The sequence below is a fragment of the Leptodactylus fuscus genome, chromosome 10 (assembly GCF_031893055.1).
Source record: "Leptodactylus fuscus isolate aLepFus1 chromosome 10, aLepFus1.hap2, whole genome shotgun sequence".
NCBI lineage: Eukaryota > Metazoa > Chordata > Amphibia > Anura > Leptodactylidae > Leptodactylus > Leptodactylus fuscus.
The window spans coordinates 41,988,894-42,016,439 of record NC_134274.1 but is presented as its reverse complement, the minus strand read 5'-3'; the positions used below and the strand labels follow the sequence as shown (position 1 = coordinate 42,016,439).

The window sequence follows — 27,546 nt, the reverse complement described above, 5'->3', positions numbered from 1 at the left end:
ATTCTATGAACAAAAAACTGAATTAAATGTGGTGTGTCAATTTATATGATTATGAGACATTTTACGACAGATGAGCCCTTCCTTACCCTTTCTTTTTGGCTTAAAGGGTGTGTCACAAGAACCCAAGACATCGACCCAGCCAAGTAGATTGGTTAGGGTCACCTGAATCAATCAATATATTCCTCCTTGTGAATAAGAATCTTAATTACTAAGATATTGCTGTTTTTGTGAACATAAAAATGAGCTGAGTAACCACTGTATTGCCATTGCTCCAAAGAGGTAACAGCAACGCCCTTACTGCTCCAAAAAGCTCATTTGCATATTGACAAACCGGTGATGTCTTAGTAACAGAGGCGCTGATTCACAAAGGGATAAGAGTTTGATTCCGGTGACCCTAACCTATCTGTCTGCAGGGCTGGGTTAATATCCCAAGATATGTGATGTGAGATCAAGAGTTATAAGAAAAAGTATGATATCCTGGTACTCTGTCACACAACATCTAGTCTGAGACCATCCATGTGAGACCACTCAATAGTTGGGTTATGAACTGCAGTCAGTCAAGGGTTTTGCTAGTACATCACAATATTCTATTAAAATTTGCTCAGTGACAAAGTTGTTGGTGCATGGCTAAAAGAAGTCAAAGTCCTTAGGATACACAAGAAATATGGACGTGAGAAAAAAACTGTACATTACCCTGGTTCTGTAACTCGTCCAAATCCAAAAACCGACGCGGTCTTGGGTTGAATCCCATGGCTGCCTCTATTTCTTTTTCCCGCTTCCAGCGCAACTCCTGCTCCCTCGCTCTTCTTGCAACTTCTTCTTGAAGTTCATCCAATTCACTCTTCAAGGGTCCTGGACTTTCTGCTGCTACAATTGTAGCACAGAAAGTTGTTGAATAGACACAGGATGACCCCAATTAATAAAGTTTTGGGATTTATTTGAAGGCAGAAATTCATTACCGAACGCTCCTAGTTGAAGTGAAGCAATACTCACCCCACCAATCCCATCTCACGTGGATACAGCAGGTGGTGGCTCATACGAACAGTCACAGGAGACAGCGCCACCTACGGGATCCACGGCATACAGGCAACACCTGATTTTACCCACTCCATTCTAGCATGTACCCCCTCATTTCCCAGGTTCCCTGCCAGTCTCTATATTCTGCAGGAAATGACTGCTCGGCCAATCTCTGCAACTTAGTGGTATTTCCAGTGTCTGAAGAGTAACCATTATGTTGAAACTGATGGAACTCAGGCACCATTGGAACTGGTGAGGAGCGGGATAAGTGAGGTGAATAAGGATTCACATTCTTTACCCACTGTGGTTGTTCAAGACTTTGATTATCAATGACAGATTGGTAGGGTCCGAAACCAGACCGCAGAAGTAGAGTGCTCTGTAGTGGCCAGGCTGCGCTATTGCATCTCAGTTCCCACTTGCTTGAATGCAAGTTGAGCATCAGTACCTTTGTATGGCTCCTACACAGTGTACGGAGCAGTCTGCTATCCTAAACATAGGTCTTGGACAAACCCTTTAAGTCAAACCTGAGCTACGTGAAAAGAAATGAAAATGGCGGTGTGAGTCTTCAAGGTCTTACGAAGCTAAAGATCATTTCACCATGGGAACATCTGTGCAGTCTTATACAGCTGCTTCAATTGAGGATATACAGACAAAAAAAGTCAGATGTAGATTCCAGTTTAGAAACCAAAGAGAAGAGTGAAGAATATCTTACCAACATGAGAGGGATGGACCTTAACCCAGACACTTGAGGCAGAATCTGCCATATCTAATGCACTGCTGCTCTGAGACTTTGGGATATTTCGCCAGGTAGGAGCTGGAGCTGTACCTGGACTTTTCCTTGAGTGATATTCCCTTTAAATAAAATAAATCACAATTACAGAGTAAAATATGTGCTAGGATGATAACACATAGTAACTAGATGAGCGAGTAGTATTCAATTGAACATCTCGCTGCCATAGGAATGCGTGTAAGCGGCCGAACACGAACGGGTTGAGTGCGTCGAATATTCACTGCGCTTAACCCCCTGGTGTTCGGCTGCTTATACGCATTCCTATGGCGGCGAGGTATTCAAACGAAAGCTACTCACTTATCTCTAATAGTAACATGATGTAGATGCTATATTATGATGTATTCTACAAATCACTATAAAAAGGGTATTTACCGAAAAGCACTACAATTCTCTGATAAAGGCAAGTCCATGCTGATGGGACTATTGCTGTTCCGTTCACTACTTTCATAGCCAGACTCCATCCTCTGGATGAGACGAGGCTGCTGCTGATCCATAAGGTGAGGAGGGGTACCACGGCCAACACCCCAACTCCTGTATTTCACACACGGATGCTTTTCCTTTGCATCAGGATTGGCAGCGTCTCTTCGATCGTTGACAGAGAGTTCCTTGGCTTTTATAGGAAATAAAAATTGATTTCTTCGTAAGTTTTTCTATGACATTATTAACAAGTCCTTGAAAAACCCTTCAGATTTATAAAATCTTGTAAGTAGGCCGATAAAGATATGTTTGATTTCAACTTTGTTTTTTTTTTTTTGAGTCAAAGCCAGGAGTGAATTTAGCAGAAGAGAGAAGTAAAAGCCTTTATATTTCCCGTTCCTCTTGAAGTCACTTTTGGCTTCAGCTCAACAAAAAAAAAAAAAAAACCACGGAAAAAGTATGCAAAAAGTTGCAGCCCCTAATTTCATTCTGATAACTGATCCACTGGATATCCACTCAAGTGCATATGATGTAACCCTACATGAGGAGGCAGTCAGAGTAGGACCAAAATGCCCCTGCCAGAACTGTTGCAGCTTCCCGCTCCAGAGTAGGCCCAAATGAATGGGCCTTGTCTAGAGGGTGCTGTCGTGAGGCAGACGCCAGGGCTGGATCAGCTGCAGAATCCACCTGAGGAAAGGGCTGCTCGCTAATTTTTTCCATGAGCGGGAACATACCACTCAGGGAAAAAAGTAAGCTAGTGGTCTACAAAGACCTCTATTGTGAGGGGGTGGATTCAGCGCCAAAATCCACCCCCTCTTGCCCCATGTGAACGGGCCCTTAAAAGAGGACCTTTCATTGCCTCCATCAACTCAACTCTTTACATTCTTTAATAGATGCCACTCCACAGATTCTGGCGCAGTTGCCATTTTTTCCCCCACTGTTCCAACTGTTCAAGAACAGTGGGAGCTAGAGAAAAAATTCCAAGTGCACCAGAATCAGTGGAGTGGCACCTATTAAGGGTGGAGCTGGTAAAAGGTCCTCTTTAAATGAGCCAAATACAAATATTAGTGGTGGAAGATCATTTTATAAGCAGCAAAAATATAACATAGTAACTAGAGATGAGCGAACATTTAAATATTCGAGATTCGATATTCGTTTCGAGTAGAGCCTCAATATTCGACTACTCGATTGAATAATCAAATTCATTATAGTCTATGGGGAAAAAAATGCTCGTTTCAGGGGAAACCACTATTCGACTAAAGGAGAGTCACCAAGTCCGCGAATAGCAGAAGGAGAGAGTTTAGGAGGAGTGCTGTGCAGTTAAAGCGCGCAGACCCCATTATAGTCTATGGGGACTGTGAGCTTTAACTGCACAGCGCTTGCAGTTGCGCTGATAAAAAGTAAGCTCCCTCGTAACCGAAAGCTGCCAGCTCTTCCGACTAGCAAAGACGAGCCTGCGGCAAATCAATGCTGGTTCTGGTTCCTTGCTAGTCAGGAGAGCTGGCAGCTTGCCGTTACGTGGGAGCTGACTATTTTTTTTTTTTAATCATAGGAATGCATTGACCAGCGTTGATTGGCCAGTGTACAACATTCGGCCAATCAACGCTGGTTCTGCCGGAGGTTCGTCTGTGAGGAGGCGGCATCTAAGATCGGACCACAATGGAGACTTACTGTGAATAGCTAGTAGTATTCGATCGAGTACAAATATTTCGAATACCGTAGTATTCGATCGAATACCTACTCGATCGAATACTACTCGCTCATCTCTAATAGTAACAGTTAGTACAGTTGAAGAAAGACATGTCCATCAAGTCTAACCAGGGGATGGGAAAGGGCAAGACAAATGTAGAATACAAATACAGACAAGACTACAAGTTGAGTGAATGAGCACAGGACATACTTGGGAAGGACATCCCCTTACCAGAGTCTTCTGAGAAGGGACTTAGTGGACTGTATCCTGTGTTTTTCCTCTTTTCGTTTCTGAAGATACTATCAACGTTTAACGGCTCCCGCGTTGGGCGCCAAGTAGGTCGATACCTGCCGGTTAACCCAGATTTCAAGTCATTGCTGTTATTTTCCATTTCCCACTCTCTGGGTCTTACTGCTAAGCTTGAGGGTGGCTTGATCTCGGCCTGATCCACCGCACTTCCAACATGATGTATGCTCGGTGTGGTTTGCGACGCTTGTGAGGGTCTACTGTGAATCATATTGCTAACAGTGGTTTTAAAGTCTCTCAACCTACTGGAACTGCTGGACAGCTTCAGACCCGCTCTCGGGGCTTGCTTCTCCTTTAAGGTTTCACCTAATACAATGAACAAGCAGTTAAAGAGAAAGTCGCATATTAAAAAAAGAAGCAAAACTGATTCCAAGTAAGGAAAAAGTGATATCAAGCAGGACCACTAGTAAAAGTGCAGGTCAGACCTTCACTGTGATAACCTGAAGATTGGGACTCATCTCCTTTTCTCCGAGGACGACTGGAACTTCGTTTTCGGTCAGTTAAGGGTCCCTTCCTTGAAAAATGTCTCTGACTACACTCACTATCTGTCAGGTGTCCTGTATACAAGAAAGTACACCATAAAACCCTAGAAATGAGGAGACCTGCACAGCAACCTAAAACCTCATTATAGAAATGTATATATCATGGAAACCGCGAAATACCTAATGTGATATCACACGTTGGCTTTCTTCAGAGTAACTGAGGCATAGATTCCCACAATGTGAGACTCATGATGATATCAACAGCTCATCTCTGAATCGGTTTGCACGCAATACAATGGTTGGTACAAATCTTTTGCAATGATAACGGTTCTATTGGTTATATCAAGGAAGAAAGAAAAATATTTACATCCATTTCTTGTCAAAGATCAAAAAAAACATTTTGAAATAGAAAAATTCCACCTTAAATCTATAATCAATTTATGGAGATTTAGAAAGAAATTTGTATTGGATAGGTGTACTGCCATCAGGGTGCCCATCAACATAGACATAAGGGGGAATTTTTTATCATGATTATTATTTGCACCAGTTTCGTAGCCTTATAAGTCCAAAATTATGGTGCACGCCATATTTGTACTAAAATTAACACCAAAGTGTGGAATGGCCAGCAATAGTCTGACAAATTTATTAAATTTTGAGAAAAATGGCACAAATCTCTGCCTTCTCAGAGGTATAAATTTTGAACATTTGATTAGAGAATTGGGCATATGGAGTCCTGGTACCTGTATCTCTACTGCTCTGTGATGCAGCATCGTTCTCCAGGTTGTAGATGACGGTGCCTTGGGAGTCTGAGGAGAAGTGGCTGACCACAGATTCGTGATGTGAATGCTTGTAGTGATAGCTGTCGGTGGAGGAGTCAGTCCTGGTGTCCGAGGAGATGGAAGGCTCCCTGCCTAAGATACAAGGGAATAATTCATGGATGTGACAAATGCTACACATGCGGCTCATAGATAAGGGAGCATCGAAACAACAGAGACTGACAATAAAATAAAAAAAGTCATCATTCACTAATGCAATCCTCCATTGACATTTTAACGCGCCCAATAAAGCCATGCCCCTCTGCTCAATAGTATCCACTACAGTGAGCTCAAGTCAAAGAAGCTGGATCATGGGTGACAGTGAATATTGACCTGGAAGTTATAGGTAGTTCAATGTAAAAGTGTAAAATAATTACCAGAGTCTTCACTATCATAGCATGTCCTGCTATACTGCCGAATATCCATCTGAGACAAAACATCCGGAACAGACACTGGAGTACCCCTGGGGTCAGCATACAAAAGTAGTAATGGCTGATAGTGCCCCTTTATGCATTTTGTCACTACATCTTTCCATTTTGGACCAATCTAGAATGAAAATGAAACAAGCGCAACCCTTAAGACATAGATGCAAATGTATTGGGTTTGGATTTTTTTGCATACATACAAATAAGAAACTGCACTATATGTGTGTAATATATAAGCGGTATACACACAGGTGGGAGATACCGTAGGATAATGGTCTTCTGTACATGTGGACATGATAGGCAACTTCGAAAGCGAATGGGAAATGTTCTGAGTAAGACCTATGAGAACGTGGCTGTACAGCAAATGTCACAAAGCATGTACAATGCATTTTATGTGATTCAATTTCCATCTAAGCATACAATTGCAGGATGGTGCTACTCGTATGAGGAAGCGGAATATGCTATTTAATTCTTCCTGATTCACAGAACAATGGCTCAATAGAATTAAAAATCTGAAATGTTTGTTCCTTTACAGTTAATAGTTAGGGAAAGGGGAATACCAGTGTCCAGCGCCTGCAAAATATGAGAAACTGGATGAGCAGCCATCCCTTCAGCTCCCTGGACAACTGCAGTCAAGGAGTCCCTGGCGAGGAAGAGAACTGTATCTACCATAATAATGAGAAAATCGGGCTTGTTCGCTTCGGCATCCAATAGGTTAATTAGATTCTATACTGTCAAGTGGGTGGTTCTGTAGACGAGCAGACAGTCCGAGACCACCCACCTGACAGTACAGAGATCTCTAGCATATGGGGGCTGAAAATAACAAACCCAATAATTTAAGGAACGGAAAAGAAAAATTCCAATTGCTCCGGAATCAGTAGAGTGCGCCTATTATAGCATGTGAAGAGCTGGAACTGGTGCAGGGTATTTTTAGTTAAACCATTACCTCTTTTACATGGGCATCATCAAAATACATCCACTTGCGTATTTTGGTTTGAAAGAAGAAGGTGGAGTAATGTTTCCCATAGTAACAGATCATCCCCACCAAATACAGCTCAGAGTGCTTCGCTCTGTCATCCGTAACCCTGTAAAACAACTGCAAAAAAAAAAAGATACCCTAAATAGATGAGTACGTCACGTGTGAACACCATGTCCGCCCATGTGGACTACAATACAATGGGATTTGTTTATAACGTATGTGAAAAATATCATGACATCAATTTCCATAACGAAATAAATGCTCACTCATAATACAAAGAACATGTGGATATAGTGGCGGTACACTTACATCGCCAAGCTTCAGGCAGGTCCCAAGGCTATGAATGACATCCTCAGCGAGGTCCGAGTGATCGGAGTCCCACACCAGTCCTATGGTTATGATCTGAGGGGCGTTCATAAGCACTCGACGGATGCGGATTTTCTCACCACAATTGCTCTGTAATATAATGGTGTATTATAGCAGTACAGTAGATGACAGCACCCAAACTATCAGTATACTCAATTCAGTGGCGTAACTAGGAATGGCGGGGCCCGTGGCGAACTTTTGACATGCCCCCCCCCCCCCGCCCAACACCAAAGACCCCACACACACACACTCCTGCGCACTCTATTATGCCCCATAGTGGCCCCTGCATTCAGTATTATGCCCCATTGTGGACACCTATGAACAATTATTATACTCGGGGGGGTCTTTTTAGACCCCCAAATATAATAATCGGAGACTGAGGGTAGATATAAGCATAAAAAAAAAAAAAAAAAAACACTTACCTATCCCCTGCTCCACTGCAGTCCTTAGTGGTGTCGGCCATCTTCAATGACGTCCAGACGCCACATGATCTGGGACGCAGGTCCCGGTCAAGTGATATCAGGGACATCACACAACTAGGCCCGAAGCCCTTACCTCTCCCAGGCCTCCAATCATTATACTTATTATTAGAGATGAGCGAGTACTGTTCGGATCAGCTGATCCGAACAGCTCGCTCACATAGAAATGAATGGACGTAGCCGGCACGCGGGGGGTTAAGCGGCCGGCCGCCGTCAAAGCGGAAGTACCAGGTGCATCCATTCATTTCTATGGAGCGTGCTGCTCGGACCGGCTGATCCGAACAGTACTCGCTCATCTCTACTTATTATTATCCCTGCCAGGATCGGGAAGTAAATTGGAACCATTACCGGCAGGAGTAACTCCAGCCAGTAACGGCCTATTAAGAAAAAAAAAAAAAAACGCAGCTGTCACTGGCCCCCTAATGTCCTGGGCCCTGTGGAAGCTACTACCTCCTAGTTACGCCACTCACTCAATACTAATTTGAAAAAAAGGTGAACTTTCATTATACAAGAAAAAGCCCATCATCCTGAGTACTCACAGGACAGTTCCTCAAGTCTCCCATCGTACTGGCTTTTTGTAGCAGTTCTCCAAACATATCAGGGGTTGGTTTTTCTCTCCTTTCCAACATACATATTGCCTGGTTGCTAAAGGGAAAGCAGAATACATTACTGACATCTATGGCAGAGGCTCTGGAGCTACATATCCAGTCCGTTGCATTGCTTGTTAGCTCCTTTTAGCTCAGCAGCACCATTTTTACGTCATTTGGGTTAATATTACAAGGCTCCTATCGGGGTCCTTTTACACAGGATTTGTATGAATCAGTCGACTGTCCAATATAAGTAAAAAAAAAAAGAATTTCTCTTACCAGAGAGCAGTGGTAGAGATATAATGCACCATCTGAATGAAAGGCAGGGGGTCGGATGTGGCACCGCAGCTGGTACAGACACACTGCAAAAGCAAAGGCAACAATGAAGACAGATGGCAGACCGGAATCGCAGGTAACAGGGCCTGATCAGTTTTCAGATGGATATCAGTGAACCCCATTAATGGACTAACTATAATGGGATGTTATTTTTGTAAAAAGGAATAGTCTTGTAGACTGCACTATTATGGCTGACAAAAATGAAGTCGCTGAAAGCCTCCATATAGCACATATATAAGCATCAATAGCATATCCACACAGGTCACACTTGATGCAAAAAATATTCCCAGCAAATCCTATGATGTCTGCAAAGAGATACACTTTAAGACTTACTCTCCAAAGTACACAGATTTGGTGCAAAGATTATTAACAGTATACTTGGCTATCAATCCCCCGATGCTGGAATTTCCATGATCTGCCACCAGTCTCTGTTTTTTGGTTTCCATCCGATGATTTATCGACCCATGTGGTCGCTGCACTAGTCATTTGTCGATCCTTTGTCTCCCCTGTTGACGCTCTGACTCCCAGTCAAATGTCAGACTCCGTCCTACTCCAATAACGTGTAGGAGTAGAGAGGAGTCAGTGACTACAAACGGAGCCAGAGCGACATTGGAGGCTAAGAAATGAGACTTCTGTCCCCCGAGGTACTCTGCAAAGTTAACCATTGGGGTGCTGCAAAGCCAACCACTGGGGTGCTGCAAATCCAACCACTGGGGTGCTGCAAACTAACCACTGGGGTGCTGCAAACTAACCACTGGGGTGCTGTAGGACTGTCTTTATAGTGTGGAAGTCTATAAAGTGTGGAAAAAGTTTCATCTCCCTCACATAAACTCTTTAACAAACCTGCCACATCTTCACTCATTGAGCACATTAAGCCCACAAACGTTACTTATTTCCTTTATGATAATTCCAACCACCGTGACACCTGAACGGCAGGCGATGGAAGTTCAATCGATTAAAATACCTGCTCAAATAAAGTCATTGCAAACTTCTGATGAGAAATACAGTGCTGAGCGGTGCAGATATCTTCTTTGGATTCATCTGCGATGTGAATGTGGAGGCGAATCAGAAGATTTTCCTGCAAATTAAAAATACATACATACTTGTAGTAATCTAGAATCAGTACATTACATCCATATTACCATGTACAAATAAGAAATCAGGACCAAGATACGCCATACCGCGCCCCGTGTAAACGGGGCCTAAAGAATTCAGGGTATATTTTTGACTAGAAAGATGAAAGTAAATACAGGAAGGAAAAAAAAAAATTCACTTACAAAACATTCTGCTGCATCATCCATGATACCCAGCTGGAAACGTTGCTCATCTTGAAAGGTTTTAGCAAGGGCGCTGCGGAGGGCGTCTGACGGTAACACCTTCTCACTGCTACACTGAAACTGGTTGAATATTCCCTGTGAAGACAACAGATTTTGTCCCATAAGAAGTTGGCATGATGCCAACCCTAAATCAAAGAAACAAATAGTACACGCACCGCACGCTTATAGGTTTACAAGCTTTACATGAGACCACGAAAAAAAAGTAGGCCTGCGGTTCACATAGGACATCTGCTGCAGGTTCAGAGCCACAGCAAAGACAGACGCCAGATCTCTGCCATATGGATTTTACCAGAGATTTCACCCTTCTGCAATGCAGTCTAAATTTTATGGTGCCTCCGTAACAAAACAAACAGAACATTGGTACCGATCAACATACCCTAAAAACTTTGGTATAGTTTGGTAGACTATAATGATACTTCTGAATCTTCCAGGACCAGCTGTGTGCAGTGATCGTATGTGAGCCACTAAGGGCTCATTCACATGGGGCACAGTATGGCGTATTTTGGTCCTGATTGGGACACGGGAAGCAGTGTCAGAATAGGACCAAAATGTGCCTGTTGCGGATTCCGACAGTCGCGGCTTCCCGCTTCGTAGTAGGTCCAAATGAATGGGCCTAGTCCGGAGGGTGCTGCCGCGAGGCGGACGCTGGGGCTGAATCAGCCGCTGAATCCGCCTGAAGAACGAGTGTCTTATTTTTTTTTTTCCCGTTAGTGGAAGAACGAAAGCTAGCAGTCTACATAGACCTCTATTGTGATGTGGATTCAGCGCCAAAATCCGCCCCCTCTTGCCCCATGTGAATGAGCCCATTGTATCCACATGTAACCCACCTGCACATTCTAGATAGGGTCACTCCTACATTACAACTTTAGAAAGAAATTAGTGAAAGAATTCTGTGCAGGTTCTTAAAGAGAAGGAGGAGCAGACCAGAAGGATATATAGTTTTGTAGGAAAAGATTCAATATAACAAATATTAAATATGAATCTCTTCTCATTCTGGGCTTAGGAGTCCAGTGGGCAGAGCTACTCAGTGGCTTCTTGACGTGGTATTAGAGATGAGCGAACACTGTTCGGATCAGCCGTTCCGAACAGCACGCTCCCATAGAAATGAATGGATACACCTTGCACGGCGACCGGCCGCCGGCAAAGTGTACGTGCCAGGTGCTTCCATTCATTTCTATGGGAGCGTGCTGTTCGGAACGGCTGATCCGAACAGTGTTAGCTCATCTCTACGTGGTATCTATTCCTTGATCCCTCTATTGCTTAGAGATGCCACCCTCTTGACCGCCCAATGGACTCCTAAACCCAGAATGTGCAGGAATATAAATATATAGGTGACGAGTTTGGCTGAAACGATATAACAATCTGCAATTTCAATGTGACAGGTTCACTTTGCCTCATTGTATTAAGGTCATTTGAAAACCTTTCGGTACTTCCCGTTGCCTAGGTTTATATTGGATAGGGAATACAGGACATATTATCGGTTTCTAGTGAACTCAGACTAAGTGACCTTCCCTCTTCCTAGAAGAAAGGCGCTTGGGAAGTTTCCTTGACCTAAAAAGACCAACCTAAGAATGCAAAAGTCATGCACTAAATATCGTCCAAGGATGATGTGATGCAAGCCTGGAAAATCCCAGGGGCCAGGTAACGTATGTGCCTGTAAATTAGGGGTTTTTACTGTGCTACAGTCCATCCCTTGTGTAACACGCTAGTTAATAGTAGTACACGTGATTTTTTTTATTTTTTTTTTTTGCTAAAAGACACTTTATTTTCACCAAATACTTTGCACATTGTAAAAGCAAACAACACAGGATACTTTGCATAATGTGCCTGTACAAGTGAGAAATAAATCCTTTTAATGGGCACAGAGATTATCTCTTCACAAAGCAGAAACATCCACTTAGACAATGAGTGTGTACATGGCACACATTCTTCCAGCCATTGTTTGGGAAGAGAAGGAAGACGCCTGGATTACGCCGCAGCCGCCACCTTTTAATGAACGCTATATGGAAGATTTCAATAGACTTGTGGTTCGCAGTCACCTCTGAACTTTGTATTTCACAAAACCCCCCAAATCCTGAAATCTTTTGCAATGATAAATTAGTAACAAACCCATCATTATACAGAAAAAAGTGGAAATAATACTTAGTCTGTCAGTATTGTATCATCCTTGGTGATGGTGCACCTATAATTTGAGGGCAGGTGAAACTTTGCCCAAAAGCCACCCATGTAGCATGGCCCGTTCTCTCCATAGGCTGGCTTCACATGGTTAGATTTGCTCCATGAAATGCTAGGAGACCCATCCTCGCAGGACTATTAAAAGCAGAGGTGTAGCTCTTTTCTTCTTTTAAATATCACCCATACCTGGCCATGTTCTTGAGACAGATGCGGGTCCCAGGAATGGGATCCACAACTTTCAGACATTTAAGGCATATCCTATGGATATAGCTATAAATACCAACATGGAAATACCCCTATAAATGGCCAAACTAAGCTTCATCCTATCCTACTAATACTATAAATGTGAAAGTTTGTGTGCTTGCTCCTCCATCACGCAAAAGCAGAACGGATTTGAATGAAATTCGGCACATAGATAGATTGTAACCGCTCGATTAAAATATAGGCTACTTTTTATCACAGTAAATGACATGGCTTCACGACTGTTATGAATTTATGTTCACATACTATATTATACTGCTCCTGAAGCAGCCTTCTCTCAGCTTCTGATAAAGCCAGGTCTGTTATCTCTCTGTCTATATACTCAGCTAACCCTCAGTCCATTCTGTACATGCATTTGCATATTATCTGACCTGCTTCACATGCTGACACCCTGGATGGGAAAACACCTTTAATCCAAATTGTCAGTTTGCTACTTTTAAACATGCCGGGAAAAAGAAAATCTAATTTGTTGAAAAATTCTAAAACGACAGCTACGTAGGTAGCCAGAAGTCACAGAGTTCTCCTCAAGCGGAGCTGAGGGGAATCATCGGCGCCAACAACAAGCTCATTATATGGCATCCCAGCAAGCTGCTGAGGTGCCGGAACAATCACAATGTGAGGAACAAATTCAACAGCAGGACAGCTTAAGAGCTGCTGAAACGCCGGAGCAGGCAAACCATCGACGACAGCAATTTGCTGAATATAGGCGGATCATCGACGCCAACACGCAGACGAAGTCGCGGGCAGAGGTAAGTTCTTAATAAGGGTTGAAAAACACAAACTTGCACCACCGCTATATTAATGTGCAGAAGGTTTCCAGTATAGATATTTCCAGAATAATTTCCTAGGACGTATAGAAACTGCATGAACTATGACGACGCACTTAGAGAGTGTGTATAAGCAGTTGCCAACAAGTGTGAGCGGTTGTGAATTATACACAAGTCACCCTATAATTAGCTATAATTCTCATGAATCTCCTTTATATCTTGTGTTACATTCCAGCACCGGCCCGGTCACATTTTCCACATAGTGTCTTCATTACGGGATCCCATAAACACATACTGCCATGTACGTCCTATTAGTCAGGCCGCTTTTACTAGCGGTGTCTGGATCCAAGGCCATGACCAAGAACCCCATCACATCTACTAACTCTCTCACAGCAGATTCAGTTTTCAGGTCACCTTCTATCTGATAAGATGGCCAAGATCCCATAAAAACCCTATTTCTTCTGCCAAACCCTTCCATGTTTAGGTTACAGGAGGATTAGTTCTTGTGGCAGTATGGCTGATGGAAGTAGGTCAGTGCCACACAATGATCGATGGGTCATAAAAAAGAGAGTCCATTTATCTGAAAGGGAAGAACTTGCGGTCACCTGATCAGACCTTCCTGATGACTGTCTCCCCAGTTCTCCTTTCATATACTGGGTTCTTGTGTAGAAATTATCAGTTCTGTAGCCTTCCACCCCATGTGTCCCAATATCAATGGTCCAACGCAGTACGCAATCTATACAATATGTTAGTGTGACAAAACCACATCTAGAAGAGACATTGCATGGATGAAAGAAGTGTTCTGTCTGGTCCTGTTAGAACACGCCGGAAACAGCAGAGCATGCCGTGCTAAGTAAAATTGCAGACACCATGAAGGAGAACTGACACATCCCAATATAGTCAATGGGGTCCAGTGTCAGTCATGTAAAGGATCCACCACCATGGCCAATGCTGTTGCTCTGCTCCTGTCATGAATCTGAACAAACCTGATGTCTATGGATAGGACATCAGTATCAAAAATCCATATGGAGTTGGAAAATCCTTAACAACGTGGCCCTCTTGCATCTTAAAGGGGTAAACCGGATATTAAACTTATTCCCTATCCATAGATTTGCATTAAAGTGCACCAGCAAACCACGTCCTTGGATTTTTGCAGACCAGATTGCAGTTATAGTTGCTGTTTGTGAAGAGGCCAATGCTGAGACCTGGGATTGGCTGCAGTGGACACCTGGCACAAACAGGATATCCCTGCCAATCTCAGCGGGGGTGGGACTAGAAACCGGAGCCACCGCTGTAAACAGTTTGGAGGCGTTGTATAAATTTTATCTACCCTGTCAACAGTACAACTAGATATTTCACGTAACCCCTTTAAGAACTTATAGTAAAGGGGCTTTCCGGGCTGCTGTAATCAGCGGATCAGTGAGGATGTTGGGTGTCAGACCCCCACCGTTTGATATTTATGATCCATGCTAAGGCTAGGTCATCACTAGGTCCACCGAAACCACAATGGGCCACTGCAAGTGACCAAAGTCAACCGTATGTTTTTGCACAACCATATGAAACAGGCCATACCTTAAAAATTTTGGAAATAAACGACATTCTAAATGATTATATGGCTATAGAATTCAATAACCATACCACAAACATCACTTGATAAAAAAAAATAGGAAAGAAAAAGAAAATTGGAGTGTGACAAAGTTATTCATTGCTTAGTATAAAGTTACCTTGAGTGCACAGAATATGCAGGAGTCACCCATACACTTGTGTGTGGTTAACTGGCGGAAGCTCCGGCGGAAAATATCAAGGTGCCACAAAACCTGGGAAGAAAGATCACAATAGAGTTAACGCAACGCAAGACAAGACCAGACCATAGTCACAACTCTGCATGGTATGGCCCAATACAACATCCAAAAATAGAAAACCATGGGTTGTCCAAGCCTAGATATTGATGGACAATCCTTAGTCATCAATATCAGATTGGTGGGGACGCCCGTCTTCTCCTAGCCCCATACAGTGTGAATGATGGGGTTAAAGACAGGGGTCAGACCCCCAGCAATACCTGGTAGGTATCAATATCTGCTCTTGGACAACTTCTTTAACCGCATGAGAAAATGATAAATGATGTGGGTTGGGGTCACGCTCTCCAAGGTGCCTCATATTCACTCTTGGCATTCCTCCAGGAGAAAGAAGTCTACGTCTTAGTCAGTGGATTCTCCTCTAAATACTGTGACACCTTCCTACCCAATTTTATACAACCTCTCTCCACCACCAGCTGTATGAAGGCTCAGAAACTCCGTATCAGCATTTGGATGACATGGCTGATATTTTCTACCCTGCCTTCGAAATACAGTTGCAAGAAAAAAAGTGAACACTAAGATTACTTTAAGAGAAAAAGTAAGTGAACCTTTGCATTAATAACTAGAGATGAGTGAACAGTGAAATATTTGAGATTCGATATTCGTTTCGAGTAGAGCCTCAATATTCGACTACTCAATCGAATATCGAATCCCATTATAGTCTATGGGAAAAAAAATGCTCGTTTCAGGGGAAACCTCTATTCGACTAAAGGAGAGTCACCAAGTCCACAAGTAGCAGGAGGAGAGTGTTTAGGAGGAGCGCTGTGCAGTTAAAGCGCACGGACCCCATTATAGTCTATGGAGACCGTGTGCTTTAACTGCACAGCGCATGCAGTTGCGCTGATAAAAAGTAAGCTCCCTCGTAACCACAAGCTGCCAGCTCTCCCGACTAGCAAGGACGAGCCTGCTGCTGAACCAGCGTTGATTTGCCACAGGCTCGTCCTTGGTAGTCGGGAGAGCTGGCAGCTTGCTGTTACGAGGGAGCTTACTTTTCTCATAATGAATGAATGAATTGACCAGCGTTGACTGGCCAGTGTACAGCATTCGGCCAATCAACGCTGGTCCTGCCGGAGGCTCGTCTGTGAGGAGGCGATCTCCAGCAGTCTCCATTAGGGTTCGATCTTAGACTCCGCCTCCTCACAGACGAGCCTCCGGAAAAACCAGCGTTGATTTGCCGAATGCTGTACACTGGCCAATCAACGCTGGTCAATTCATTCCTATGAGAAAAAGTAAGCTCGCTCTTAACAGCAAGCTGCCAGCGTTGATTTGCTAAATGCTATACACTGTATAGCATTCAGCCAATCAATGCTGGCTCTGAATCGAATATTTACTGCGAATAGCTAGTAGTATTCCATCGAGTACGAATATTTCGAATAGCGTAGTATTCGATCGAATACCTACTCTCTCATCTCTATTAATAACTTCTCTATGATCTAATAAGCAAAAAAAGCGCCACTTACGGAGAAGAGATAAGCAACTGAATTTCACAGGTACCTTGTCCATTAAATAAAGGCACACAAAGCCTAGTCACAGACAAAGTTATTCTCGTCTAGAAAGACTGGAGGGGGCCAAAATAGGATCTAGGAAACCCGGTCCTGAACCAAATTCACTCTAAAAGCACAGCAGACCTATCTAAAAGAGGTCAGAACAAACCCAAGGGTAGCGACAAAAGGTCTACAAGATGTTCTAGGAAGGACACCACAAAGTAAGTATACTGCTTTCCAAATAAAACATTGCAGCCCGTATCAAGTTTGCTTAGGATGACCTGAATGTTCCATAATGCTTCGGAGAAAAAGTTGTATAAACAGATGATAAAAGTGGAGAGAAACGCTGCGCACCAATATCAAAACGTCATCTTATCATTGTCCACACTCCAGACTCTTGGGAGTGTTTATGAAGAACAACAACTGTCCATGTTTTATCATCTTAGTTACACGGTGTTCAATTGAGACTTAACCATCATATCACATTTTTATTAATAAATCAATGCAGACATCCAGGTATTTCCAAAAAGGTCACTTATTTTTCCTTAGAACTATAGATACCTATAGTATGTACCCAGATGGACCTCTGAGAACCTGAACACACGTGAATATTTTACCAAGTGTCCCTCCTATTACCATTATTCTTAGGTTTCTACACCTTGGCACCTTAAACGATGGACTATAGATCACAAGACCTTGGAGTGTCAGTCACTTGACCACCGACTAATTTTTATCCACTGTATCCGCCTCAAAACCCTGACCAAAAAGACGCTCAGGAGTTTTTTCCGGGAGCCGTTTCTTCCGGAAAAACAAGCGAGATGCTCATTCTTCAGGCTGTGTTGCCTCGCGATTCGGCCTGAAAAAACTCCCTCCTCCAGACTAGGCCCATTCATTGGGCCTAATCCGGAGCAGAGTGTGCGGCTGAATGCCGATGCAGTTGTGGTTAAAGTTTTATATTCATCTTCGAACCCTGGATATATTTTTTCCTTCTCTGGTTGGAGCTGAATTTTATGGTGTGTGTCGATTTACTTACCGGTGGAAGTCTACCCAGTGTGTCGATTACTATGCGATTGGTCGTGGTTCGACAGCCAGGACTCCAAAGATGAACCGATGGAAGAGGTTCAGGGTTCGTGACTAGGGAAAGTGTTTTTTTTTGTTTTTGTTTTTTTTTTAACCCATCTACTAAAGGCACAGCAGAATTGTCTCAATAACATGTCGCATTTTATAGGGGTTGTCTTTATTGCTAGGCTATGTAGAAAAATGCATGACTGTAAATTTTATTGGTCAAGTGAAGAAAGACTTATAGGTGGATACATGAACAACTCAACAAACCCCTTGGCATTTCAGAAACTTATGCGTTCGCTCAGACGTCACAGCCGTGAACATGGGGAGAAGGGAATGCACCAAAGTAGTTTAGATTTTTCCATTATTTTGTTAGGCTTGCTGATCGCTTTCTGCAACGCTCATAGAAGTAAGTAGAGGGTCACGCACACAAGCTGTCACTTCTCCATTTATTCTGTCTAGATGGGGCGACCCTGGAATACCCTGTTGTATAGATAGGTAGGAACAGCAGCTGGAAGACATTTGCGTATCTTGTGGTTGAGACAAATATCTAAAATGTGAGTAGCCCTTTAAGTGAAATAAAGGGGCCCAGGAACATTACAATAGCAAATATTGTACTTGGAATAAAGCTAACATTGACTATGCGGCACTCCGAGGTAATCGCATTCCCACGAGCTGGAACAATATTGTTTTATTGCAGGGAGTAATATCGAGAACAGCTCGTCTCTAAGAAGCTTGCCTTTCTCCAAGGTTACCCTGCGAGAAGGGAAATATCTGCGTAGCCAAACGATCTTCTGGTCCAACCCACTAAAGCTCAAAGCTATGTAAATAGAAATCGCATCACACAGATGATAATTAATGTCTTAGTCATAAGCCCATGAAGGGAACACCCCAGTTGACGGCTTGGAGAAAATTGTCTTAGGTTATTAAAATAGCAGTGACATTAAGAATGAATACGGTAACCCTGGCACAGCCCAAGAACTTCAGATTCCTTGACAGTGAATCAAGATGCTTGACATGCATCTAGAAGACACAACGTACGGGTTAACTCCTTGAACAAAAAAACTATATGACCGAATTCTGCTTAGAGACTTCAGCTTCTGCTCTGGAGAGACTTTACATTTAGTGCCGTGAGTCAAGGCCGTGGTCACACGTTACATAATGGGATGAGTTTGCGGCCAGATTATTTTCCTTTGCCAAAATGGGAATCATTGCAAGGAAAGAGAGATGGAAAGGAAAACGCTTCATTCTGTCCAGCCCTAGTTCACACTGGTACTTCAACTATGCGACAGAGCCCTGGAATTCTTGGCCATATTATGTATCGGGAATACTCCAATAGGTTATCAAGCTTTAATGGTACTAACGTTTAACTATGTCACATAAGTTGTGTGCAAATGTTTTATGTGCTTGTGAAGGGGTGGAGGGCGCCAAAAAACCAACAGGTTGTGCTTTAAGATGTGGTAAAGAAATTTCCAAATCTAGGGTGAGGTCCAACATTGCAGAAACGCAGCTTTTTTGGTTGCAGATTTTGTTGTGGTTTTTTGAACCAAAGTCAGGAGTGGATTGAGCAGAAGAGAGTATAAGAACTTTCTATAGAGTTCCCATTCCTTTTGTAGCCATTTTTTGGCGGTCTCAAAAAACAGCAACAAAAAAAAAAAAGCTGCGTTTCTGCAAAGTGGGGCCTTAGCCTAAAAAGGGTTTTTGGGTCACTGGGGTAAGAATATTAGGACCCCTTCCCCCTCATTTAGAACAAGGACCGACTAGTGCCCTATGTGAATGGAGCAGTTATGTGCAAACCAAGTATCAGATTATAGGTGGTCTGACCGCTTGGTTACCCAGATATCTCCCTCACTTACATGACCGATGCGCCACTCACTGCTATGGGCTTTCTGGGACTGCAGTCTCTGGCAACCTCATAGAAGTAATTGGAGTACTGGCCATGCAAGTCCACCAATCTTACGTACTGTCACTTCTGAAGTCTGGACCTTCTGTTAATGGGGAACAGATGCCACTGTATGCCTATACACATGAATAAGCAACCGTGTAATAGAGGGCCGGGCTGACTGTTCAAGGCTTTCGCAGGTCCACTGAAAGGCGTATAATAATGATAAAATGTATCTGCTAATTTAAAGGGGTTGTCCCATCACAAGGATCCTATCTATACTGCTAGTTTATGTGGATTTTTCCCAAATACATTGCTATCTTAATTTATTCACTTCATTGTTTACACTGCGTTGTTTACACTGCGTTTCTATGGCCCTTGGGATGATCTGCTCATTTGTCAAGTGATGTAGCTGCCTGCTCTCAGAGGGGGAGGGATGGGATGGGAGCAGCTCTGAGCTGTTTGTGTCTGATAAGTGGAGGTGTCTCAGATAGGGGAGGTGAGAGCTCCTGGGATTTCTGAGCTCTTATCAGTCGGTTTAATTGAATTTGGCTGATAAGGGAAGAGATAGGGAGTTCGTTACATCTGTATGTAATGCAAAATGACTCAAATCCAGCTCTGCTACATCAGCTTCATACTGTGGTAATTCATTTACAACCAAATGAAACACCGCCCACCAATGTGCCGAGAAAAGCAGGAAGTGAATAGAGCACAACAGCCTGCAGGTTGGTCATGGGGAGCGTCATGGGAATACCCCTTTAAGGCCTAATCACATAAGCATTCAGTAATCTGCGCTGTAAAGCCTATAATTACCAAAAATAACAAGCGTACATACTATACAGTACCAATGAATGGGCCTAGTCCAGAAGAGGGAGTGTCTTCAGGCCTGAAGAATGATCATCTCACTTCTTTTTTCCAGGAGCCGTTTCTTCTCCTGAGCGGCTCCCATTGATTTCAGGCTCCCATTGATTGAGGCAGATAGGGCCTCAACATCCTGACCATAAAACTCCGTGTGAACTTACCCTAACACACGAAAACTGCAGTCTTAATAAATTCCCTGAATTGTGCTCCACCTGTTCTGCGGCCCACTACTCACCATATGGCAACCCAACCTCGTGTCCGTATAGCTGAAGAGACGCAGATTCCAAGGAAGTAATTACTATCTCTGAACTCACTTTCACTCCCCCGCAGTCACCCTGCAAACACCCTTTGTTCTACAGTATAATGCATCCCCCAGACTCCTAAGCTCAGAGAGAGAGATAGTATGAGAGAGTATTAGATATCTGCATAAGAGACATGAGCCATTGGAAGGATTACTGCCGGGAAAACATACCGTACTAGAAGGTTTCATTGTGGAAAATTCTCTATTAAAAAGAGGGTGCTACTATAGCTCAGACCCTTTGTCCTCCTCGCTACCCATTGCCAGTTCAGTTACATCCAATCCTCGGCCTAAGCTAGGCCCTACTTGGGCCCTCTTAGTCGTCCGTGGAACACCATAATGTGAATAGTCCCTACCTTATATATGCTATGCAAGCTGGCTGATACAGGTAGTTAAGGAAAGGACAATTATCGTCAATACCCTAAGAGTCTATTACTGGTCTATCAGGCAGGTACAGAATGTGCGCTTGTTATTCTTTGGCAATTATAGGATTTACAGCGCAGATTACTGAATGCCTATGTGATTAGGCCTTAAAGCAGCAGATACATTTCATTATTATACGCCATGACTTTGTTACTGTTGGGGAAACTCCCCAGGTAGATGTTGCCGGTTTCCAAATCTGGGAAATAAGCGTACGAGCGCTCTGAGAACACAGAAACACTCGGACAGACATACTGCGCAAATGTCTTAGATATCCAATACACCCAGGACCATGCAATGTAACGCCTGTGCAGTCAACATGACTCCTTACATCCAATTTTACTTCTTACAAGGATCCACATGAAATAAGAAGTATGGAGAACCTCTTCCAATAACTCTTGCGCTGTTATTCCTTCTAGAAATGTATGACTAAATTAACAAGTGGGTGTTAGCGGCCCGGGGAGAGTCTCTGCACCATCTGACATGGTCACCAGGAATACAAGTATTTACTAAAATAAGCATGGAAGAAGTAGTAATGGGCGACTTTCAGGGACAGCACGCCACAGAGTAGGTACAAAACATGGTAAAGGCTCGTACACACCGGCGCCTGGGTCTCCGTTATGCAGATTCCTGTTTCCTGCCTGAAACTGGGCAGGAGACTGAAACCTGCAGTCATTCTCCAAACCCATTTATTTGAAGTGTCCGGTCGTGAGTGTTTTGTGATCTCCGCGGCGAAACCGTTTTTTTTTAACCGGACACAAAGTCAGACATACAGAACTTTGTGTCCGGTTAAAATAAATAAATAAACTATATATAATATAGTTTCGCCGCGGAGAGCACAAAGGCAGATGATGGAAACCTGGAAAAGGAAATCAGACACTGGTGTGAACACAGCGTAAGACAGTTACAGCCATGTACCAATAGCAGGTACAACTCTATATAGCGCACTTCATAAATGGATAGATGCAATGGGCTTGGGGGCTGCTGCCCCATAACCGGCGTGGCAGTCATGCCGTCATGTAGTCCATAGGAAATTCAAAAATAAAAACAAAAACTGCAGGGTTTCTCTATGAGAGCTGCAGAGACCAAGATGCTAGCAGAAAAGGGAACCCATTGAAGTCAATGGGAGGCTTTTTTTTTTCTTCCAGTGCTGAAATTCCACACCAAATTCCTCACAATTTTCCTCCGTGTGAATGGACCCTAAATCTGTCAGTCCACTATCTTAGACCACCCAGGAAATTTAGTTTTCTTCTTATATTCTGTTGTCTATGGTCAGAAAATCGTCCACCAATATGGTAATTATCTCAACAATCACTAATCACAGGATTGATCTTTCCTCTATTTTTCCCCCCAATATATTCACAATAGGTGAAAATTGAGTTAGACCAGCTTTTTCAGTCCTGATCTTGGTATTTTCTGTGCTGGTTAGGATTTGGCTGATTTATGACGAGTCGTGGGCCTCGTCAAAAATCAGGCACATCCTCCAGTGAACCGTGCCACAACAGGCTCACATCTGGTGTAGACTTCATGTACCATTTACTCCAGAAAATGGAGATATATCTGATGGTCAAAATTATGACCTCAGTGTTTTCCATCCTTATAACCTACCCACAGCCCCTTGCCCATGTGTGCTAGGTCAGGTGCATCAAGATTTTTCCCAGATAGCACACTGACCCATTCATAGCAGTAGGCCCTTGCACATGACCATGAATTACAAGGTCTGGGCCGCAAAATATGGAACAGGTCCTATTCCTGTCCTATTTTACGGCCCTGCTTCTGCGCCTCCTATTCAATGAATGGGAGGACATTGGGCGCCATCCGTGCACTGCCCATACCATTCATTCACGGCCAGCACACAGTCGCGTGCAACCCACCTTAGGCATCAGTATTTTAATCAGTGGAGGCTGCACCCAGTCTATTGCCCTTAGTAACCACAGTGCAGATTTCTGTGCGGTGATGGGTTATCATGGGCAACAGCTGTTCTTTCAGGCAGTGGAGGGAATTCATTCCGGCAAATGTCGGGATACATGGAAAGGAAAAGGATATCCAGCGCCTACGCACATGTCGGGATACCCCATATACGTGAACTCTCAAGTCTACACCTGTCAGGGCCTAGCATAGATTTCTGGCACGAGTTCTAGCAAACCTAACAGGTCGCAGGGTCCCATTCTCAGCCCACCAAGATACCCACCCACTGTCTTAAAAGGTGGCAAGCAGGGTTCGGGAGATGAGGTGCACCATTGTGTGACTAAAATGCACCCATTGAGGCACTTTTCTGGTGTAGCAGTAATAGTAAATTCTAAAACCTGTCCCTTACTCTACCTGAAATAGTTCTGGATATAGCAAGTTAAATAAATATCCAGGACTGCAAATAATTCTTACATTGTATCCTGTAGTCCTGAAGAACTTTACGCACATTTGATGCCTTTTTGGCCACTTGCATTATAGCTAGGGTTGATCGATCGGGATCAGGAAAGATCGGATCCCGATCAAGCAAATTTCACGATCGGGATCGGGATCGGCTGGAAAATGATCGAAAAATCGGATTTTAAAAACGATCCTGAAATCTCAAGATCGGCTCAACCCTATTCACGTATATATCATTAATTGGGTTAAGCGATTGGGAAAGATTGGATGCCGATCGAGCAAATTTCATGATCGCGATTGGCTGAAAAATGATCGAAAATCGGATTTTAAAAACGATCCTGAAATCTCAAGATCGTCTCAACCCTAATTATAGCGTCTTCTTAATGTTGACAGCTACTTTCCAAACAGGGCGCCTACAGCTAACCAAATACTGTATAATTTCTGCAGAATTTCTCCCGTAAGGAAATAAGCGGTTCATGTTTATCTTCACAGGCTACATTACAACAAGAAAAATGGTTTCTATGGGGCTATTTACAAATGCAATGAGTAAGGTTAGAGATAATAAACCCGTAGAATAGTGTACTGTATATCACTATAGTTACTGCTATAACATGCCCATACAACCTGGAAGTTGTGAGGAACACAATGTAAAGAATGTAACCGACTATAAATCAGTAAAAAAAAACAGGAGGACCAGGTGGGGGCGATCTAGTCACCTCTCCGGCCTCCCCTTACCTGCAATGCACTGTTGAGGAAGCAGCTATTTTGTCCCGGTTCGTTTATCAGGCCCTTGCTTGGAGCTATCGAAATGGAGTTACGTGGCGTAAACATCTCTTGCACTCCTCCTCGACCTGTAGAAAAATAATTTCTCTTCCAAGACATCATCGAGTCCAGTGCAAAAAATAAAAAATAAAAAAAGTCAAGAAATAACGGAGCTTAACCCACTGTCATAGACCACTGGGGGTCAATGGTGTAAAATGGGTCAGCAAGAACAAATAAACAGAAAAATTCCACCCATAAGAAACAGCCAAGTAGACAAGTGATGCTGGAGTACAAAGATTGGACTGAAATCAAGGAAAAACTTGTCCCATGTGAACCACTTAATCCTCCAGGGGAAAAACAACAATACGCTGAGATTTTGTATTAGCAGTCCAGGGTAAGTGTTGACTACAGTCCAGTGCAACGAGTGGAAAGGTCTTAATTCTCTTCAAAGTGTGAAGCAATGCAGGAACGTAAGAAGGAGAAAAAAAAAAAAAAAAAACTGGAAGCAACTCCTACTCAGATACAGCACAAAATCCTCACATGACTTGGTGGCCCCCTGGAAAGTACAAGGGGGAGTAGCAGACAACTTCAACTCCAGCAGGTTGCAGCATGATACTGAAGGAATCTTTTGTTGGTTTTGTTTTAGATACTCCTAACAAAAGCTTTTTAGAAATCCAAGCTCTAGGAGATGCTCATCCCAGCCCGGCTCCTTTATAAATGGAAATCCCGAGCAGCTGAGAGGTTTATATGAGACAAGGAAAAAAAATGCAAAGGGTTGCGTCATTTAATTACGGAGCTGCATTGTTTTGTGGTGCGCTGCCAAGTCTGGCAAACCTCACCTCCCACAGTAAACAGCAGCCTTGGAGAAGACGTTAGGAGGGGAAATAAAGGACAAGGAAGACTGTGAACTCTGCGATGAAAGAATATCTGGGATGGTAAGGGAAGGGCGAGACAACATCCACAGCTGGAATTCCAATGGAGTCAGATCTTGATCATACTTTCGAAAAATCCACGACAGCGATCACTTGACCGAATTGGATGGCTGGTCTAATGTGACGCGGGCCTGAAAGCTCTCCATGATTCTTAAGGTGTTCTCCCCCGCTGGTAAATACATGCCCTTAAAGCACAGATTTGACGTCCGGCGCGGCAAGTCGATTCACGGATTAAGTAATTTCACGAGGTTTCAGCCTTTTACAGAGCATCTTCCAAATGTCAGGCACCTGGTAAAACAGAGAGAAAGAGAAATGTTCATTTTGAGGATGTAACGTAATCGAAAAGCAAGTTTGTGCAAGTTACAGACAGTCTGACTACACCCTGTATTATATAACCGGGACGTGTAGCAATCCTCACCTTCACCTTGGAGGAAATCTGTAATTACTGAAAAGCACAAAGTCAGAAAATATATCTCCACCCCGGAAATAAATAAGATTATATATATATATATATATATATATATATATATATATATATATATATATATATATATATATATATATACACACACACACACCTCGTACAATAATTCTCTAACGTCGTCTTAATCTATCCTAACATTCCCCTCTAAGTCAAAGGGAAGTCTGTAAAGCTGGCCACATATAGGAGACAAAGCTCAGATCAGTCAGCGGTAAAGGGAAGACATGTAGTCTGTGCTAATACGGTATATGCAAGGAGAGGAAAACGGTATTACACACAATCAATCATGTTATAAATACAAAGGAGAGAAAAACAAAAACAAAACACACAACAACCTGTGTTACATTATGCTTTCCTGTATGTTCAGTGTGGCTGCCATAATAGCTTATGGGTGACAGATGCCACCATTACACATACTGTATACACTGGGAAGCAAATTCATCTCCTGTGCATCTTTTCAGACATACATACATATGGTCTACCTAAAGTTGCGATGTACATGGAGGAGTATGTAGACAGACCGGCAGACTGAGTCTGTGTCCTCAAGATTATGACAAGCCTTGTCAGCTCACCTACCTACTCTTTATTGTCAAACATTTTTTGCAATAAAAACTCGCTGCAAATTTGACAAAGGATTAAGAAGAAGCTTCCCCTCCTTGACTCCGACCCTCCCGAATCACATGGTTTGCTCATGGTGTGTACCATGACATAATTATTCAGGTAATAGAATTCAAGAGTAGAGATGAGCGAACACTGTTCGGATCAGCCGTTCCGAACAGCACGCTCCCATAGAAATGAATGGAAGCACCTGGCACGTACACTTTGCCGGCGGCCGGTCACCGTGCCAGGTGCTTCCATTCATTTCTATGGGAGTGTGCTGTTCGGAGCGGCTGATCCGAACAGTGTTCGCTCATCTCTATTCAAGAGCGTTTGCTTTAATGAAAATTTGCTTACCTTCTTAAAGGAGCCCTGTCACCTCTCTGGTCATATGTGTTACCAAATACTATTATTTTCAATGTAATAACTATTCTGGAGCATCTTCTTACAGCTCTGCATTGTGGTGTTCCTTGTAACTACATGGACAGCTGGTTGCTACTAGTTAGGGGTGTTCCTTGGCAGCCTGACACGACCCAATCATCACTAAAAGAATCGGACTGCAGCGACACACCCTTTTAAATAGGAATATGGCAACGCCCAGTTGTCAAGGTTAGAGACCTGATTGCCCTAGTTGCCTAGGTTAGAGACCCGCCACAAGTCACGATGACGTTATCCGTCTCATTCTCTGCTCTCAGACACACAAAATTTCCTCTGTTTTTGCATATGCTGTAGCTTTCAGTTTTTGAGCCTGATAAGGGATAAGTTTCTTAAGCAGCACTTCTATAACTTGTAAATCCAGAGATAAAACTTTACAAGACGCAAGAATGAAGTGAAAACCTGGAAGCGGAAGGGAGGGGGGAGATAGAAAGACAGCTGAAATCCTGAAATGAGAAAACTCTTTTAGGCCGGGGGCCCCTCATGGTGGGAACACAGTAGTTTGGCCGCAGTGTTTTACAGTTCATGCAAAGTGGATGCCATTCTAGGGAATCCCATCCTCACATTGCACAAAAACACGTGTGATTTCCTAAACCATTGCATGATGGTGCTTTTCCTATAGTCCGTGGACTTTCTGTGAAAAGTGCTGCGGGAAAAACCACAATGCGTTTCCACCACATTGCTTTTTCACTTCGACTTTATGTGGGGCCTTAGCATTAAAAAGCAGGTGCCCCATGTTGCAAAGGCTCACCATTATGGAGGCAAAAAAATCTTGTGTTTACATTTCCTGCAAGTGGATGGGATTCTGGCAAACCTCATCCAGACCTTGCAGAAGCAAAACCTGCAATTTCCAAAACCTTTGCGTTAGATTGCAGCACGT

General features: G+C 43.2%; 1 protein-coding gene across 6 annotated transcripts in view; it reads right to left on the bottom strand.

Annotated features, from left to right (window-relative positions):
* The window catches only part of USP54 (ubiquitin specific peptidase 54), a 65,032-nt gene that overhangs the window by 17,735 nt on the left and 19,751 nt on the right, over nucleotides 1-27,546 (bottom strand). For 4 of the 6 annotated variants that reach the window (XM_075257439.1, XM_075257437.1, XM_075257441.1 and 1 more), the window contains exons 2-16: nucleotides 24,195-25,441; nucleotides 14,954-15,046; nucleotides 9,967-10,101; nucleotides 9,654-9,767; nucleotides 8,633-8,715; nucleotides 8,306-8,411; nucleotides 7,231-7,377; nucleotides 6,889-7,038; nucleotides 5,895-6,063; nucleotides 5,443-5,613; nucleotides 4,646-4,777; nucleotides 4,146-4,526; nucleotides 2,180-2,417; nucleotides 1,730-1,869; nucleotides 694-867 (exon numbers count right to left, since the gene is read on the bottom strand). In XM_075257439.1, coding sequence (XP_075113540.1) covers nucleotides 694-867; nucleotides 1,730-1,869; nucleotides 2,180-2,417; nucleotides 4,146-4,526; nucleotides 4,646-4,777; nucleotides 5,443-5,613; nucleotides 5,895-6,063; nucleotides 6,889-7,038; nucleotides 7,231-7,377; nucleotides 8,306-8,411; nucleotides 8,633-8,715; nucleotides 9,654-9,767; nucleotides 9,967-10,101; nucleotides 14,954-15,046; nucleotides 24,195-24,344 — 2,383 coding nt within the window. In that variant the 5' untranslated portion in view covers nucleotides 24,345-25,441. The remainder of the gene's footprint in view (nucleotides 1-693; nucleotides 868-1,729; nucleotides 1,870-2,179; nucleotides 2,418-4,145; nucleotides 4,527-4,645; nucleotides 4,778-5,442; nucleotides 5,614-5,894; nucleotides 6,064-6,888; nucleotides 7,039-7,230; nucleotides 7,378-8,305; nucleotides 8,412-8,632; nucleotides 8,716-9,653; nucleotides 9,768-9,966; nucleotides 10,102-14,953; nucleotides 15,047-24,194; nucleotides 25,442-27,546) is intronic. The other 2 variants (XM_075257440.1, XM_075257438.1) reach the window with 2 other exon arrangements.